Genomic DNA, 19,135 nt, shown 5'->3' with positions numbered 1-19,135 from the left:
CGATTTAGGCATCCTAACTAGTGTAGTTTAACGTGCCTTATAATCAGATGCACCTTATAGTCTGAAAAATACAGTAATATAAAACACTGTACACTTAATGGACCAATAGAATGGCTTTAAAATGATTTGACATTAAAATTCCCTGTAAATTTAATGTATTTAAGGAGATTTAGTGTGTTTTTTAAGAGACTACACTATTCTATATTAATCTAGGTGAAGCTCGGTGTCCCCTGACTTTTGGCACGAGGTGTGTTTAACACTCGTAACCAGTGTTGAGAGATTTGATTGCATCCGAGTGATAAACCCGCAGCCCAGCCAGAGCCCGGCATGCATGAGCGGAGAACAGAGGACCGTACGCTTGCCATTGACGTCGGACTGCTCGACCCTCCTCTCTTCCTCCTCCTCCTCATCCCTCACTCACAATCCCTCACCCTCTCTCTCTCTCTCTCTCTCTCTCTCTCTCTCTCTTTCTATTACTTACCATACCTCTCTCACCCTCCCTCCCTCTCTCTCTCACCTTCTAACTGCTCTGCCCTCAAACCCTCAAACACTCTGCTGCTTCAGACAGACCCGTATTATTATTTAATATTCTTATTAAAATATTCAATTACTGTACAGAACCAGTCAAACGTTCAGACACGCCTCTACTCATTCAGTGTGTTTTCTGTCTTTTTATGATTTTAATTTTTTTTTACTTTATACATTTAATATTGGAAACTATGGGTCATGAACCCTGTGCATCACACAGTTTGATTTAGGGCAGTGTGTTGGTGTGTCTTTGCTATCGTAACGACGGGAAAAGTACACCTTGCGTGTCTCGAAACGCACACAAAAGGCGTGAACTAATGTTCTCTTAATTATTATCATGGGTGTGGTTTTTTTTTGGGGCGTAACCTGAAATAAACCAATCAGCGTCTTTTTTTTTTCTTTCTGTATTTGTTTTTGATTCTTTCATTTTTTTTTTTTTTTTTTTTTTACTTTTTCTCACTTTTTTTGTCTTTCTTTCTTTTTTCTTTCCTGCTTAATTCTTGCCCTTTTTTGTAGCTTTCTTGAGTTTTGTCTTACTTTTTTCTGTTTAAGTATTTTTCTATTTTCTTTTTTTTTTGTAATTTTTAAGCTTTATTCTTTCTCTTTTCATTTTTCTGGCTTAGTTTGTTCCTGTTTGTTTTTGTTGTATTTCTTTCCTTCTTTTTTGTTTCTCTTTTACTTTCACCCTTTTGATTTTTTTCAACTTTGTTTCCTTTTTCTTTCATTCTTTTTGCATTTCTTTGTTTTCTCGCTGTTTCCATCATTATGTTGGGTTTTTTTTGGGGTTTTTTTCTTTTGTTCACTCTTTTATTTCAGTGCTGGATATGGAGTTTAATGCCAGTTTAGAGAGGAAAAGAACAGAATAGAGAAAAGCTGCTGCTGCTTTTGTGTTTCTGTACAGCTGCCAGCAAGAAACACGGGCTGAACTGAAGCAGTCAGAACACAAACACACACACACACACACACACACACACTCATCTGCTGTCCCTATAAAACGTCTGCTCTAACTCTTTCTTTTTTGCATGCAAATATGTGAGCTAATCCACATTTTGTGTGTGTGTGTGTGTGTGTGTGTGTGTGTGAGAGTCAGAGTGAGGTATCTGCATTGATTAGTTAAAGTAGGTGATTGATTATAACAGTCATACAGAACATTATAATATTTTTTCCTTAATTATAATATAATTAATTACTGACAAACACACACACACATATATATATATATATTTTTTTTTTTTTTTTTTTTTTTTTCTTCAATATATATAATAAATGATCAGCCAGTAAGGTGTATATCACGTGTAGTGTGTATATATACAATGTAATGTGTAATGTAATGTACACTTGATAATTGATACTTGATAAACTAATAAAAACTGGGGTTATTAACTTTTTCTTATCAACTAAACTCATTAATCTTTGCAACACTAACTAAATAATAACATTTTTTAAATGACGAATTATATATTAATATACATAAATGTGTTTCTAAAATAATGTTTTAAAAATAATTAAATAAATAATAATTTACTACTTATTTACTACTACTAATAATAAATTATAATGCTAAATTATAATAAATAGATAATATTTTAAGTAATTTACATTAAATACATGTTTTGCTGCCCCCTGGTGGCACTGCATGCAGTAGAAAAATCGTTAGAATTGCTAAAATATGAAATATGATACATAATAAAAAAAATGTTTGTTTATTTTATTTTATTTTAAATAGTTGTCTATATAGTAATATATAATATGTTATATAGTACGTAAATAGTAGTAAACGGTAGGTATATATAAACAGCAGTATTATGGGTAAGGAGTGTGTGATTGATGCCTCTGTTCGTAGCTGTTTGTTTGATTATGCGTTTTTCTGCTTTGCTCTCTGTTGGTCTGGTTTGCAGTGTGGGTTTATGGCTCGGGGAGATTTCTGTATTTCTTTATTTGGTCATTTTTGGTTCTTCATTAGTTTCAGTCGGTGCTGACATTGTGCGATCTCCTATTAAGAACCTCCTGGGGCCGAACGATATAAATCATAAATAATGATGCATTAAAAATGAAACAAGATTATTATAATTACCAGAATTACAAAAATCAGATCGGAATTTCTCTTAATCATTTCGAGATATTAGTTTATATATTATAGTTTATCTAGTCATATCGTGTCATATATGGTTATTTTGTAATGTATGTTGAGATATACGTTTTTCAGACGTATACCATACCATATATCAACATTTCTCTTGGTCATAGTGAGATTTTAGTCTTTTTTTTATATATAAATCATACCATATATCACTGTGTCTTTTAATCGTGTTGAGATATTAGTTTTTATTAGTCATATCATATGATATATATTATAATAATTCTTAAGCATTTTAAATATGAGTATTTAGACACATATTGTACCATATATCACTTTCTCTTAAGCCTATTAAGAAATTAGTTTTTTTTTTACATATATAACATATAATCGTAATTTTTATGTTTTTTTTCATATATATATATATATATATCAAACCAAATATCATGATTTCAGACATGAAGTTTTTTTAAGATATATATCGTACCATATATCACCATTTCTTTTAATTATATCAAAATATTTATATATATATATATATATATACACACACATGTGTATCATACAATATACTGTAATTTCTCTTATTCATATTGAGATACATGTTTTTTTCTAGCCATATTGTATCACACATCTTTGTTTTTTTTAATCATAAAAATATATATATTTTTTTAGATATATATATCGTAGCATATATCACCATTTCTGTTATAGGTAAGTTTTTATGTGGTACTTTTATGTGGTATTTTACTTTTTTTTTTTTTTGGTCAATAAAAAATAAAATGAATGGCGGTTATTTTATGTTTTAACTGTGTTTAATATTAAAAAGCTGAATGTAAGTTTGAGATGGGACTGCTTACTATTTGTAGAAAAATAAATACAAGTAATTGAATAAAATAATAGCTTGCACATCATTTTAAATGTTTACATTAAAAAAAAACAGTTGCTATAAAAGAACTTCAAATCTTACCCATAATCTAGAGTCGTTCATATATTTGAAGAAAAATAAGATTTATTTTAATATTATTATTATTATTTTATTTATTTATTTTTTTTTTTACAATATTGCTCTGCACTATGTACCATATATTGCCATTTCTCTAAAGCATATAATTTTCTCTACAGCATATCATATATGATGTATGATATATTTTCTAATGTTATGTCGCGCAGCCCTACTCATAGCAAACTTTAACTTTAGCCACAATACCAGCATTTAATAACATTATTTAGGCTTTAGGAGATCAGGTCAGGAGGTCAGCACCGACTCGTTCGTTCATCTTTTTGTTTTCTCCACATGGACATCAGACACCCTTCTCTCCTCCCTCTCCTTTTTTTTCTTTATGTCCTCCCTCCCTCCCTCCCTCCCTCCCTCCTTCTCGTCCTCAGCAGTCCCTCAATGACAAGCGTAGAAAGAACCTCTTTTCCCGCAAGTTTCCTTTCTACAAGAACAAGGAGCCGGGCGAGCCGGAGACCAGCGACCTGGACCGTAAGTACCAGAACGCAGAGTGCTGAGCGCTACGTCAGCCGGAGGTGTAGGGCACTGCAGCACAGGGCCAGCAGGGGGCGCAGCTACACCGGGTACAGCAGTCGTCCTCGGTTCCCGGAGCGCGACGGGGTGGAGCGGTCGCCTACGAAATGTTACGAAATGTGGACGATCAGTGACGATGTGTGGTCGCTTCTTTAGTTTTGCATTGGAACGCCTACAGTTAGCATAATGCTAATAAAACTAATGCTAATAATCACACAGGCTTGGTAAATGGTCACACAATCATGTTGACAGGTTCAACTGTCGTTTTCATGTACTTTGGTACGCAGACGCATCACAATATGCAAATCAGTCAATCAATAGTACCGCCCCCTTTTGACGGCTGACTTTTTCATGTCTCACCGCTATCAGAGACACTGCTGCTGCTGCAGCTTAGCCAATCAGCTCTCTCTTCTGCCCCGCCTCTAAACCCATACATCACCCAGTGCCCCTCCCAAACTACTCCTCCCATTTTTTTTTTTTTTAGCATTTTGCATTTTTCAAATTTGAGCTGAGGGTGGAGTCAGCTAAAAAAAGTGTTTTGGCTTGTTTTTTACGAGGTCTATCATTTTAATGCATAAATGAATATTTATACACTACCATTTAAAAGGTTTAGAACACCTCCAGTTTCTGTTCTCTGTTTATTTTTGCCACTTAAACTCTACCTCAATAATCTTATATGGTGCTAAATTCATTGATTTTAAGTGTTACACAAGTTATTAGTAAACTTCCAGAGCTTTTAAGCAAAGAAAATTAACAGAAAAATAAAAATGCACTACCTGCTATTTTAACAGAGCAATGCTTGTCCTCATACTGCTGCTGTCTCAAGAGCTAGACTATATAATATATATTTTATACTGTAAAAAAAGAAAAAAGAAACTGGAGAAAACTGATACAGGAAGAGTCACGTCTGGCTGACCCACATGGAAACAGCAGCTTTAGCCTTTAGCTTGTAAATAGGTTCAGCTCAGGATTGCCAATGGCTAACTATTTTTTGACAATGTTATACTGTTTATAAAATGATAAAAGCATAATAAAAGTACAATAAACGTTTTCATAATTTTAATAATAATTAATAATATTAATTATTAAGAATATTCAGGTAGTAGAATTAGAATATTTACAACAATAGAAAGACATAAATGAATAAAATGTAAATGAAAAAAAAAATACTCTTTTATAACACAAAATTAAGCTGAGCTCAAAAAGTAACTGAATTATGTACATGTAGTTACTTTATTTTAGTAATTCAGTTCAAAATGTGAAACTCGTATATTATATAGATGTATTAAACACAGAGTGATCTATTTTAAGCGTTTATTTCTTTTATTGTGGCTGATTATTATAGCTCACATCCAATGAAAACCCAAAAATCAGTGTCTCAGTAAGGTAGAATACTAAATAAGACCAATTGGTACTTTTGGCAGTGTGGGCAGTGTGCCAAGTCCTGCTGGAAAATGAAATCTGCATCTCCATAAAAGTTGTCAGCAGAGGGAAGCATTAGTCACTTTGGTCTAGTGTGACAATCAGTGATGGTTTGGAGAGACATGTCATCTGCTGGTGTTGGTCCACTGCTGATAACTTTAATGGAGATGCAGATTTCCTTTTCCAGCAGGATTTGGCACAAATGTTACGGGTGTATCCAGTGCAAAACTAAAGAACCCCACGCATGTCTTCACTGATTAACGTTTTCCTCCAGACTCTCTCTTTAATTACAGTCTGATTAATAGTGATCTGATGCAGTGCTGCGTCTGCATGCGCTCCCTCTCCGCCTCTCCGCCCGGTGCTGTGCTGGGATCAGCGGCTGCTGTATCCGGCGGCGGTTGTACTGGGAGTGAGACAGTTACCCATAATGCTCTTGTGGTTGTTTTGCTCTCTCTTGTTGCTCTCTCTCACTGACCACAGGAGAACCAAGACGACTTGCTTTCCAAAGGCCAGAGTAAGTTCCCACCAGACCCCCGGCTCCCCATCACCATCGATCGCCTATCGCCCGTCTGTAGAGCCCCCTCACACCCAATCACTTTTCCATCCCACTGTCACAATCATCCTGTAGTGAACATCCCTTTATCTCTTCACTATCATGTGGATTCTTCATCATTCTATTACTATTTATTGTATCTGTTTCAATGCATACTGTATTTTTAACACTATAATAAGATGCACTGGATTATAAAAGACGCATCATGAGACACTAGTAAGGAACAGGGGTGTCGCCATGTTTTCCTTCTAATTCAGTATTCAGTAATTATATTAAAAAAAAAAATCTTTCCCTTTTAAAGTCAAACAAGAGCGCGGCTAACTGCTAGTGCTAATGCTACCCGATAGCGCTATACTGAGGAACCCTGTAAGCCAGGGCAATATTAGCTAGTAGTTAGCCACACGTAGTTTGTTTTAACACAGTAAAAAAGCAGACTACAGTCTGATACACTCACCTTTGAATGGCGAAAGAGCTAGTGCTTAGCGCAGTTAGCGGATAATGCTAACGCTGCTCCAGCAGTGCTTGTCGCTGGGGTTAGCAGCAGGCAACAGTCCTTTAAAACTTACTCTGAACGGCAAAAGAGCTAGTGCTTAGCGTTGGTAGCTGATAATGCTAATGCTAACGCTGCTGCTGCAGTGCTAGCCGAGGGGGAGCAGCAGGCTACAGGCCGATAATAATCACCTCTGAATGGCAAAAGAGCTAGCACTTAGCGCAGTTAGCAGCTAATGCTAATATTGTTGAAGAGATAAACTGAAACTCCTGTATAACTCTGTACTTCAGCAGAGTGGCTTTACTGCTCCTTAATACCTGACTGGTAAAATTCACACATAAGGCGCACTGGATTATAAGGCACACTGATGATTTTTGGGAAAATTAAAGCATTTTAAGTGCACATTATAGTGTGAAAAAATATGGTAAATTATTATTACTAAAAATGTAATCTGTATAAACATTTTAATGTTCGATTCAAAGTTTCTGGACACATCTCAGTGATTTCCTGTGGGAAAGTTTTCACATTGTTGGGTTTGTAGGGACATGACTAAGCTCAAATATCTTTTCCATCATTTCCTGGAGCTAGAACTTTATCGAAATGTGATTTTTAAAAATATATAATATAACATGATGTCATATTAGCCACCCTGGTTTAGTTGTACCATGAAAGTACATCAGATGTTCAGCCTGGATAAGGCAGAGTTTGACAATATCATTATGGGGTTCTTGGGAGTTGTCTGTGTTGTCTTCATACATATCTTCATGGGGGACTTTTATCTCTTTAACCCTTTCACCTCCATTTAAGTGTTGATTGTTTTTTTTTTTGTTTTAGTAGGTATGCAGCACCTGAAAAAGACAAAAAAGTATATAGTATATTGAGTACATTGACTATATTAAGTCATATTGCAGTGTACTAGTGCCATAGCAGCCAATTACCAACACCATAGCAACCACTTACCAATACCATAGTGACCACTTCAGACATCATAGCAACCACATTGCAATGTCATAACCACTTACCGACACATAGCAGCCACTTTCTAACACCGTAGCAACTTTTTACCAATGCCATAGCAACCACCTTCCAATGTCATAACAACAACTTATCAATACATAGCAGCTACTTACCAACCTCATAGCAGACATTTACCAACTACATAGCGGCCACTTATCAACACTATAGCAGCCACTTTCCAACGTCATAGCAACCATTTTGCAACGTCATAACAGCCACTTAAAAACGCCATAGAAACCACTTTGCAACGTCGTAACAACTACTTACAAACACATAGCAGCTACTTACCAACTCCATAATGACAACCTAGCAACATCATAGCAGCCACTTACCAACCACCATAGTAGCCACTTACCAACTTCATAGTGACAACCCTCAATGTCATAGCAGACACTTTCCAACCCCATAGCAGCCACTTACCAACACCATAGCAACCACTTACCAACATCATAGCAGCCACGTCATTGCAAACGTTTACAAATGCCACAGCAAGCACTTACCAACTCCAAAGCAGCCATATGCCAGCCTCTTAGCAGCCACCTAGCAACGCCTTAGCGACCACCTCAAACATCATAGCAACCACTTTTCAATGTCATAAGACCAACGCTATAGTAGCCACTTAGCAATGCCAAAGCAACCACTTACCAACCTCATTGCAACCACTTACAAATGCCAAATAAACCACTTAACCCCATAGCAGACATCTACAAAAACCAAAAGCAGCCATTTATCAACATCATAGCAGCCACTTATCAAAACCATAGCAACCACTTACCAACACCATAGTAGCCTTTTACCAGTACCATAGCAGCCACTTGCCTACATCATTGCAACCACTTACACATGCCAAAGCAACCACTTACCAATGCCAAAGCAACCACTTACCATTTCCATAGCAACCAAACCTTAGCAACCACCTGGGATATCATAGGTACAGTTTTAGCTGCTTAACTTTTCCAGTTAATAACTCTTCTGTAAGCTGGATGTGAAAGGGTTAAAGTTCTCCACTCTGCCCTCTGGTGGACGCTGTGGGTGGTGTTACTTTTTTATAAAAAAAAAGCTTTTGGGGGCTTTCCTCTCTGAAATGGGGTCTCCATCTGACTCGGTGTGTTTTTTTTTTTTTTGTCTTTGTGTTTCTGGTTTTTCATCACCCCACCCCCCCTTTTGCCCCGCCCCCCTGTGTTTCCAGAGCATGTGACCTCTAATGCCAGTGATAGTGAAAGTAGTTACCGTAAGTTCCTCCTTTCATTCCTCCCTTCATACCGTCCATCCTCCTCCTCCTCATCCACCCGCCTGCGGCTGTGTTCACACTGCGGGTAAAGTGGTCTAAATCCGGTCTTTATTTTAGGCTGTTCACACTTCTTTTTAATGTGGTCTGTAATCCGACATTCACCTGAACATCTATAATTTAACTCATTCACCTAAAGAGCAGGGCTTCATGTGAAGTTTCGGTTTCATTTTCTCCAGCATCACAGGATCTATCAAGCAGTTCCAGCTCCCTGTAAAAAAAGGGCACACCTTTTCATTTTTATGCTTTGATTTGCCTTTTAGTTTCGTTAAAAGATTTATTTATTTTTTTTAACTGCAGCAGTGCCCTCCTGTGGCTGCAAACAGGCGTTTCTTAAGAAACTTTGGCATCATTGAAACATTTGAAGTGTACCGACATAGGAGACAGCTTCATATTACTTTTATAAACACTGAATTATGTATTTATTAAGCAATTCTAGAATATTTATGTACTTGAGCTTAATTTTCTTTCCAGATTTACTGAAATATATTTAAAACACTATACTTTTATACATTTTGCCCCTCTTAAAGGAGAACTCTGGTGTAAAATGGATTTTTGTTGTAGTAAAACATGATAAAAGTACTTACCTTTGATGAATAGCACACCTCCGCTCTCGAACAGCATTCAGAGATCAAGAAATTTTAACAGTTTGTCCAAACACCCTTCAGAATGGGTGATCTGATATCTCTTTTTACACCGTTATCCAGCTCAAAGTAGCTCTTCCACACCTCCTTGCTAGAATCCGGAGAGCCCTGTTATTTAAAATGAGGCATTAATAACTTAAAAAGTGCACAAAAAGCTTCTTAAAAACACTGTTAACATCCTATAATGCTATTAGCTTCAGCTCCGAGCGCCGCCATTACTGTACTGGTAATGACATAGACATATATATACATAGATAGACTCTGCATAGCTTAGCAGCCGGCGCCAGGAGGTAGATATATCTATATATCTATGTTATTATCAGTACAGTAATGGCGGTGCTCGAAGCTGAAGCTAGTTTTATCAGGGGCAAATTATGCCCCGTGTCTCCCAGGTGTTATAAAGCCACTATGTAGGGACCCTCAAATAAGGGGACACTCATTGCTGTCCTCCATTTCTTTATTCTTCTCAGTTTCTCTTTGGCTGTTCAGATCGAGTTGCATTGCTGCTAATCAGATATATATATATATATATAGAAGAATATATATATTGACGATATGAAAAAGATCGGATTTGGACCATTTTTCTTGCTATATGAACGTAGCTTAAATTTCTTCTTGCACACACACACACCTTTTAAACACAGTTATTTACAAATATACTGTGTTATTACAGTCTGTGAAGGTAACACATACTTTGAGCAGTGGATTTTTTATTTTAAGTGCACTGGGTCATTGTAGCAATGACCTCTGACCCCCCGATATAGAACATTTTAAAACACATCACCTAATGAACTGAAAACACAATAACAGAGTTTTATTATCTCTCAGAGTTTGTAGGTTTTTCAGAGTGAGAGTGACGCTGCAGTCAGGAAGCCTGAGGAATGTTCCAGAAGCCAGAGAGAAGGAGAGAGAGAGAGGAAAAGAGAGAGAGTGAGAGAGAGAGAGAGAGAGAAAGAGAGAGAGAGATGGAGGGGGAGAAAGATGGAAAAAAAAGGGCGGAGCAAAGGAGACAGAGGAAGAGAAAGAGAGGGAGAGCGCAAACAAGAGTGAGAGAAGAAGGGAGGGGGAGGGAAAGAGAGTAAGAATAAGAAGGAGAGAGGGAGATGGAGAGAGAGGAAGAGATGGAGAGAGAGGAAGAGATGGAGAGAGAGGAAGAGATGGACAGAGAGATAGAGGGAGAGAGAGAAAGCAGAAAAGAAAGAGACATGGAGAGAGTGAGAAGAAGGAAAGATGAATGAGAGAGAAAAAGAGTGAAGGAGGGAAAGAGAGGGAGAGCGCAAGCAGGAGGGGAAGAGAGAGGGAGAAAGATACAGGAAGAGAGAAAAGGAGACATGGAGACAGAGAGAAAGGCAGAGAGAGAAGGAGAGATGGAGAGAGATGAGAGAGAGAGAGCTCAGCCACACAGAGACACCAGCATCAATCACACAGTCCTAAACCACCTCCTCCCGTTGCTTAGCAACACAGCTTCCCAAACCCCACCCATCATCTCTTTAAATCTCTTACTCTCTCTTTCCTATTTTTTCTCACTTTCTCCTCTTTTTCTTTATTTTATGTTCTATAGTTTTCTCTCCTGTCTTCTTCTTTTTTATCTCTTTTTTTCTCCTCTTCTCTTTTTGTACTCTCATTTCTTTCTTTTTCTTGTCTTTTCCTTTTTCCCCTCCATCCTTTCTTTATCTCTTTCTTCTCGTTGCACCTTTCTCCCTTTCTCTCTCACTTTCTCTTCTATCTTTTTCCTCCCTTTTTATCTCTTTTGCTCCGTCACTTGCTCTTGTGTCTACCTTCTTCTCCCTCTCTCTCCTTCACTCATTCTCTTTTCTTTTTTCCTTTCTTCTTTCTTCTTTTTTCTACTCTCTTTTTCTGTTCTCTATTTTTCTTTCTCTATTTTATATTTTTTCTCTATTTCTCCTAAAGTAAAAAGAGAGAGAAAAAGAGAAGGAAAGAATAAGTTTTTTTCCTTCTCTCTCTCTCTTTTTACTCTCTTTCTCCTGTATCGTCTTTTTTACAGTTCTCTTTCTGTCTTTTCTGTCCTTTTTTCCTGCTTATTCTTTCATTCTCTTTCTCTCTTTCTTCCCTTCTCTCCCTTCTTTCTCTTTTTTTTCCTCTTTTTCTTTTCTTTTATATTCTATAGCTTGCTCTCTTGTCATTTTTCATTTCTTTTTCATTTTTCCTTTCTTCTCTTTTTGTACTCTTTATTTATTTTCTTTTCTTTTCTTATGCTCCCTTCTTCCCCCCTCATTCTTCCTTTATCTTTTTCTCTACTGTCTTTTTTTCTCTCTTTCACCTCTTTCTTCTATTTTTGCACTCTTGTTCTGTTATCTTTTTTCTTCTCTCATTTATGCTTTTAATTCTCTTTTTCTACTTTTTTTTACTTTTCGTTCTCTATCTCTATTTCATGTTTTTTCTTTCTCCCTCTTCCCCCTTTTTTCTCTCTCATGTTCTCTACTTTTTTATCCATCTTTTCATCTTCTCTATATAACCCCCCTTCTCTCTCTCTCTCTCTCTCTCTCTCTCTCTCTCTCTCTCTCTCTCTCTCTCTCTCTCTCTCTCTCTCTCTCTCTGACTGTGTCTCACCCTCATCCTACACACAGACAGTGTTATTAATGTTAATAAGTGATGACTGCATTAACACTGAGTGATCAGGAGCTCAGCACTGACCTCTAGAGGTCACAGGAGCAGGTGCAAACTCATCCCTCTGAACTCTAACACACCTCCTGTCTACACTACACCACACAACACAACCCCACAGGCTGTGCTGAGTGTAACTGTGCTGCTGTGTTTCTCAGGTGGGCAGGAGGAATACGTCCTCTCCTACGAACCCGTCTGTCAACAAGAAGGTAAGAAAATAACATCTATCTACAGAACAGATACTGCTTCTGAATATAAATGACTGTAATTAACAAAAAAAAAAATATATATATATATATCAAGGTAACTTTATTAACAAAATAACTTATTATTGCCTTTTATATTCTGCCATTTTTTCCTCTTTTCCTCTCTTTTTTCCGCTTTTTCTTTCCTTTTATATTTCATTGCTTGCTCTTCTGTCTTTTTCTCTCTCTCTCTTTCTTTCTTTTTTTATTCATTTTTTCTGCTTTCTCTTTCTATATTTTTTCCTTTTTTATTCCATCCTTCTCTCTCTCTCTCGCTCTCTCTCTCCTTTCTCTTTTCTTTTCTTTTTTCCTATCACGTCCTATCACTTTTCTTGCTCTCCTGTCTTCTCTCATCTCATCTGTCTTTTCACACTTTTTCCTCCTTTTTTCTTTTATATTTTATCACTTGCTTTACTGTTTTCTCTTAATCTCTTTCTCTCTCTTCCTTTCATTCTTGCTCACCTCTTTTTTTCCCTCTCTCCTTTCTCCTTGTTTTCCTGTCTTCTGTCTCTCCCTGTCTCTCTCTCGCTTTTCTTTTTTCCTATTGCTTTTCTATCGCTTGCTTTCCTGTCTTCTCTCTGTCTTTTTTTGTCTTCTTTCCTCTCTTCTTTCTTCTGCTCTCTCTTTTTCTTTCCTTTTATTTCACTTGCTTTCGTGTCTTCCTTCTCTTTCTGTCTCTCTCCTTCTTTCTTTTTCTTCTATAATTTTCTATTGCTTGCTCTCCTGTCATGTCTTTCCTTCTTTCTTTCTCTCTTTTCTCCTTTCCTGTTTCCTTTCTCCTCTTTTTTCTGCTCTTTCATTGCTATGTTTTCTCCCCTTTCTTTTTTCCTATTGCTTTTCTATTGCTTGCTCTCCTCTCTTCTCTCTTTTTTTCTTCTTTCCTTTCTCCTCTTTCTTCGTCTCTCTGTATGATATCATTTTTCTCACTTTCTCCTCATTTTTGTTTTCATGTCTTTTTCTCTCTTCTTTTTTTTCCTGTTGCTTTTTGTCAATGGCTCTCCTGTCTTATCTCTCTCTCTCTCTTTTTTTCTTATCTTTTTTCTCACTTTCCTCTTTTGTATTCTTCTTTGTGCTCTTTTTTGCATTTCTAATATTCTGTGCTTATATAAATAGAATAATGAAGAACTTTATAGATCTAAAAAGCGTTGAAAGCTGGTCGGTCTGTGATTGTAGTGTTTTAATTTAGTTTTCTTCTGTTTCTACAGTAAACTACACTCGTCCGGTGATCATCCTCGGCCCGATGAAGGACAGAGTCAACGATGACCTGATATCAGAGTTCCCCGACAAATTCGGCTCCTGCGTTCCTCGTAAGTATTAACGACCATTAAAAACTAGAACTATTAGAATGATGAAACTGGCATTCATCAGGAACACCCCAGGAAAGGAAGAGCAAGAGTTTTCCCCAGATAAGAGCACCTACATGCTTCTGCATAGAATATTTTGGTTTGTTTAACACTTTTAAGTTACTACATGATTCCTTATGTGTTTTCAATAAGGTGAAACGTCTGCATCTAAAAGCAGCAAAGCAAGTGTGTAAGTGCACGGTCTGCTATAGTTAGCCTGTTAGCTGAATGCATTCATTTGTAAGGACATTCATTTCCACAAACAGTGGGCAAGTACAGTACAGTACAGGCCAAAAGTTTGGACACACCTTCTCTCTCTTTTTCTTTAGTTTCATGACTTTTTACATTGTAGATTCTCACTGAAGCATCAAAACTATGAATGAACACATGTGGAGTTTTATTTACTTAACAAAAAAAAGGTGAAATAACTAAAAAAAAACATGTTTTATATTCTAGTTTCTTCAAAAAACCCTCCCTTTGCTCTGATTACTGCTTTACACACTCTTGGCATCGTCATTCTCTCAATGAGCTTCATTAAGAGGTGGCCACCTGAAATGAAAAGTTTTCCAACAGTCTTAAAGGAAGGAAGGAAGGAGTTCCCAGAGGTGTTTATTAGCACTTTTTTGGCTCTTTGTCTTCTTCACTCTGTGCTCCAGCTCACCCCAAACCTCAGATCTGGATGGGTTCAGGTCCGGTGACTGTGGAGGTTCAGCTCATTTTTTGTTAAGTACATAAAACTCCACATGTGTTCATTCATAGTTTTGATGCTTCAGTGAGAATCTGCAATGGAAATATCAGTCATGAAAATAAAGAAAACGCATTGAAGAAGAGAAGGTCCAAACTTTTGACCTGTACTGTACATGTGGTACAGATGGTTGATTTGTGTGTGTTTCTGCAGATACGACCCGGCCGAAGAGAGACTACGAGGTGGACGGGAGAGATTATCATTTCGTTGTTTCTCGAGAGCAGATGGAGAGAGATATTCAGGACCATAAGTTCATCGAGGCGGGTCAATACAACAACCACTTATACGGTACCAGCGTGCAGTCTGTGCGCGAGGTGGCTGAAAAAGTAAGAGCTCATCACTCTCTCTCTCTCTCTCTCTCTCTCTCTAATATCATATAATATACTGATGTACACATACACAGCTCTGGAAAAAAATAAGAGACCCCTTAAAAATCACAAGCCATCAAACCAAACTGAACTGCTTGAATTTTTGCACCAGGAGTAAAGCAGCATAAAGTTATCCAAAAGCAGTGTGTAAGACTGGTGGAGGAGAACATGATGCCAAGATGCATGAAAACTGATTAAAAACCACCAGGGTTATTCCACCAAATATTGATTATTTCTGAACTGTTAAAACTCTTTATGAAAATGAACTTGTTTTTTTCTTTGCATTATTTGAGGTCTGAAAGCTCTGCATCTTTTTTTGTTATTTCAGCCATTTCTCATTTTCTGTAAATAAATACTCTAAATTAGAATATATTTATTTGGAATTTGGGAGAAATGTTGTCTGTAGTTTATAGAATAAAACCACAATGTTCATTTTACTCAAACATAAACCTATAAATAGCAAAATCAGAGAAACTGATTCAGAAACTGAAGTGCTCTCTTTATTTTTTTACCAGAGCTGTACACACTGGTGTGAAAAAGTGTTTGCCCCTTTCATTATTTCTAACTTTTTGCATGTTTATCACTCTTAAATGCTTCAGATCCTAAAAATGTTAATGTTTAAATAAAGAATCTTTTGTATTAATGAACTGTTATGTTATGTTGTGTTTTTCTCTTCAGGGTAAACACTGCATTCTAGATGTATCAGGCAACGCCATCAAGAGACTGCAGGTCGCTCTGCTCTACCCCATCGCTATCTTCATCAAACCTAAATCAGTGGAGAACATCATGTGAGGAGCATCACACACACACACATACACACACACACACTCTCAGGTTTAGTTTTACCTGTGTATAACATGAATCAATATTGCTGTTGGTTAATATTAATGTGTAGTGTAATGGAGTGTGGCTAATTGCACCCGAGTACAACACACTTATTTAAACATATTTTATTTACTTCTGTGTACTATGCGTATCTGCTACTGGATGTCCTCTGCCCTCTGGGATCAATAAAGTGTCTGTGTGTGTGTCTGTCTGTCTGTCTGTCTGTCTATCATCTCTCTAGACCTCTCTACCATTTTTCTGTCTGTCTGTCTGTCTGTCATCTCTCTACACGTATCCATCCATCCGTCCATCAGTCCATCTCTGTCTAACTGCCTGTCTGTCTAGCTAGCTTAATATGTAATCATATCTAATTTAATCATTCTCATAAATAATTAGAATACACACTGTTTTAAAATACACACTGTTACTTAGACCTGGGTGCAAATGTGCTTAAAGCTTGTGCGTATTTTAATCATTATTATAGTATAATATCAGCTTTACTAAAAACTTTAAAGCCTGAGTATCACTGAAAGTGTGTGTGTGTGTGTGTGTGTTCAGGGAGATGAACAGGAGACTGACGGAGGAGCAGGGGAGGAAAACGTACGACAGAGCCATGAAGCTGGAGCAGGAATTCACAGAGCACTTCACAGGTCAGCATTCCCAGCATCCCTCCCTCTAGTGGACTCTTATACACTTACACACTTATACGGTAACAGCACCAGTAAAGGTGTTTTTTCATTATTTTAAAATTATCTGTAGATTAATACTAACAAATTTTTTGTCTCGTAATAAAGTGTTTGAGAGCATCAGTTAAAGTAAAGTAGTGAAGAGGTAGAGTTACAGGTATACAGTGAATAGTGAATATTTGAGGAATGCAGGGGTCGGCAATAGGCGGCCTGCCGGGGCCAGGTGTGGTCCCCAAGCATAAAACATCTATCCCTGTGAGGTTGTTTAAACTATAGTGAATTAAAATGGAAAAAAATAAAATAAAATGCTTTCTCTGGTGAGCTTTTGTTTATATTCCTTCCCTGTCTCTCTCTCTGTCGCGCTCTGCATGACTTTAGTTTCCACCCGTTTTTGTTTTTTTGCGCCTGTTCTTGGGCTCCCTGTCTCCTTATAAGGGCGTTTTTCCCCGGCTGTGTCCCAATTCACTAGCTGGGGCAGTGGTAGTGTATTAGACAGCGACCCTGACGACATGGGTTTGATCCCGTGTGAGGAACAGTGTGTTTATGTATTTATTTTTTCCTTTCTTCTTGGGTTTACCTGCTTTGAGATTAACTGTTCTGCAACTGGGTTGAACAACCCTCTGGGCTGGAGAGCTACTAGTCTGTAAAGACATGAATAAGTAAAGACATAAATACTAAATGACTTAAAGAAAAAATTAAGGTCAGTCAATATGAAAAGAAGAATTTTAAGAAGTGCAGTCACCACAAAGACCATCAAAAATATACCAATGATAGAACTGGCACTCATCAGGACTCAACGCCAGGATAGGAAGCAAGAGTTGTACAGGAAAAGTTCATCAGAGTTACTTGCCTCGGAAGTATTTTTCATTTGTTTAACACTTTTAAGTTACTACATGATTCCTTATACAGTGTTCCTTCATAGTCTGAATCACTTCACTATTGCTAAATATCTAACTTTGCGTCTTTAATTTTATTTTTATCTTTTTTGCATTGCAGCCATCGTCCAGGGAGACACCTTGGAGGAAATCTACGATCAAGTCAAGCAGATCATCGAGGAGCAGTCCGGTCCATTCATCTGGGTACTATCCAAGGAGAAGCTATGAGAAGCTGCAGAGCTCCATCCATCCTCCCCTCTTTTCTTCCTTCCTTCCTTCTTTTCTTCCTCCTGTTTTTTTATCGGTTTTATTTATTGAATCGTTTCTTTTTTTTTCCTAAGCGACGTAATACCTGATCCTGCAGTCTTCGCCCCCTTCCTTTTCCCCCTCCCCTCCAATTCAATCCAATCCAATCCCGGATCACGATCCCATCTATCTGTCTCTCTCTCACTCTCTGTCTCTCTCTCTCTCCAAGAGAGAGAGACCTTCTTCATCACCAGTAACTCCTTACTTACTGCAAATTTACAGTAGGTGTTCCACAGGGGTGGGTAATGGGCCCATTCTGATCTTCGGATCTTTGGATCTTTGGATCTTCTGATCTTCCAGCTTTTTTTAAAAGAGAGAGACAAAGAGAGAGACAAAGAGAGAGAGAGAGGTGGGTGGGCGGGGTCTGAGTGGAGTGGGCGGGGCTTAGCACCATTCGAAAACGGGCCTTTGAAAACGGTACAGTTCCTTAATGTTTAAGGGAGGTTACTTCGTACGGAAGAAGAAGAAGAAGAATGAGAAGAAAAGGAAGAAGAAGGAGGAGGAGGAGGAGGAGAAATACATAAAGACTGACTGAAGCTGGATCACATTTTTTTTTTCTCTTTTCAGTCTTTTTCTTTTTGTTTGTTTTTTCTTTTCTTTCCTTGTGTTGAAATGATGATGATGATGATGATACAGATACACAGCTGATACACAGACACACACACACAAACACTAACACACAGGTTCTCAGGCTTTGGAAATCATCAAATCATCTGTCAAATAACAGATAAAAGTTGGATAAAAGTTGTTTTTAAACAGAAAAAAAAAATCACAAAAAGCAAAACTTTGCACGTTATAGCTTTAAGAGCATGTGTTCTTCTTCTGCGTTTTTCTTGTTGTTTTTTTTTCTTTCTTTTCCTTTTCTTTCCGCCATAGTTCCCACCTGATGTGCTAGGTTCCATACCAATACATTTATCGCAGTAGTTTATCTCATGTTTCTCTTTTATTTTCCTCATTCGTTTGTTATTCTGAGTGTTGCCGTTCATATTTTGCTCTTTTTTTTGTTTGTTTGTTTGTTAAAAGTGTCCATGTTAGGGAGCTTTTCTTTTGTTTCTTTTGTTCATTTTTTCATTTTTTTTTTTCGTTTCTTTCGATCACGTCGACGTCGGTTTTTCTAAAGCTGTGATCAGTGTCTTACATTAACGTTTTGATTTTACATGTAGGAGAATCTGCCATTTGTAAGGAACTGCCATTTATGAGATGTTGGTCTGCGTCTCGCGGCTCCGGTTGCCAACGCGTACGTGAAAGAAAACAGTTTATTGTTTTATTAATGAAATCTTAACAGATATATTTAACCCTCCATGAACTGCCTATTTTGTTATAATAAAAGTCTATATTGAACTCTACTTAAGCACTACTACTACGGGAGTTATTTTCTTTACATTGTAAGACGTATATATATATATATATACGAACATGGAATTTTGCAGAGACTCTTATACAGTAATATGGATAAATATATAAATATATATATATTTTTTTTTGGTTCCTTTTTTGTTCACCACCTTTCTCTTTTCTTTTCCAACGCCGAAAAAAAAAGTAGAACAGTGCAGCGAGTCGCAGTTAG

General features: G+C 37.2%; 1 protein-coding gene across 26 annotated transcripts in view; it reads left to right on the top strand.

Annotated features, from left to right (window-relative positions):
• Positions 1 to 18,914, top strand: part of dlg1b (discs large MAGUK scaffold protein 1b) — a 174,334-nt gene extending 155,420 nt beyond the window's left edge. For 14 of the 26 annotated variants that reach the window (XM_049476567.1, XM_049476554.1, XM_049476550.1 and 11 more), the window contains 8 exons: positions 3,995 to 4,094; positions 8,808 to 8,849; positions 12,334 to 12,384; positions 13,626 to 13,727; positions 14,662 to 14,834; positions 15,555 to 15,664; positions 16,260 to 16,351; positions 17,384 to 18,914. In XM_049476567.1, the coding sequence (XP_049332524.1) occupies positions 3,995 to 4,094; positions 8,808 to 8,849; positions 12,334 to 12,384; positions 13,626 to 13,727; positions 14,662 to 14,834; positions 15,555 to 15,664; positions 16,260 to 16,351; positions 17,384 to 17,490 (777 nt within the window). In that variant the 3' untranslated portion in view covers positions 17,491 to 18,914. Of the gene's footprint in view, positions 1 to 3,994; positions 4,095 to 6,038; positions 6,073 to 8,807; positions 8,850 to 12,333; positions 12,385 to 13,625; positions 13,728 to 14,661; positions 14,835 to 15,554; positions 15,665 to 16,259; positions 16,352 to 17,383 lie in introns of those variants that run through there. The other 12 variants (XM_022678656.2, XM_022678664.2, XM_022678660.2 and 9 more) reach the window with 4 other exon arrangements.
• The last annotated feature ends 221 nt before the right edge of the window (positions 18,915 to 19,135 follow it).

The sequence above is a fragment of the Astyanax mexicanus genome, chromosome 4 (assembly GCF_023375975.1).
Source record: "Astyanax mexicanus isolate ESR-SI-001 chromosome 4, AstMex3_surface, whole genome shotgun sequence".
NCBI classification, from domain to species: Eukaryota; Metazoa; Chordata; class Actinopteri; order Characiformes; family Acestrorhamphidae; genus Astyanax; species Astyanax mexicanus.
Note: the sequence above shows the minus strand (reverse complement) of the source record. Positions and strands in the feature narration are given on the sequence as shown.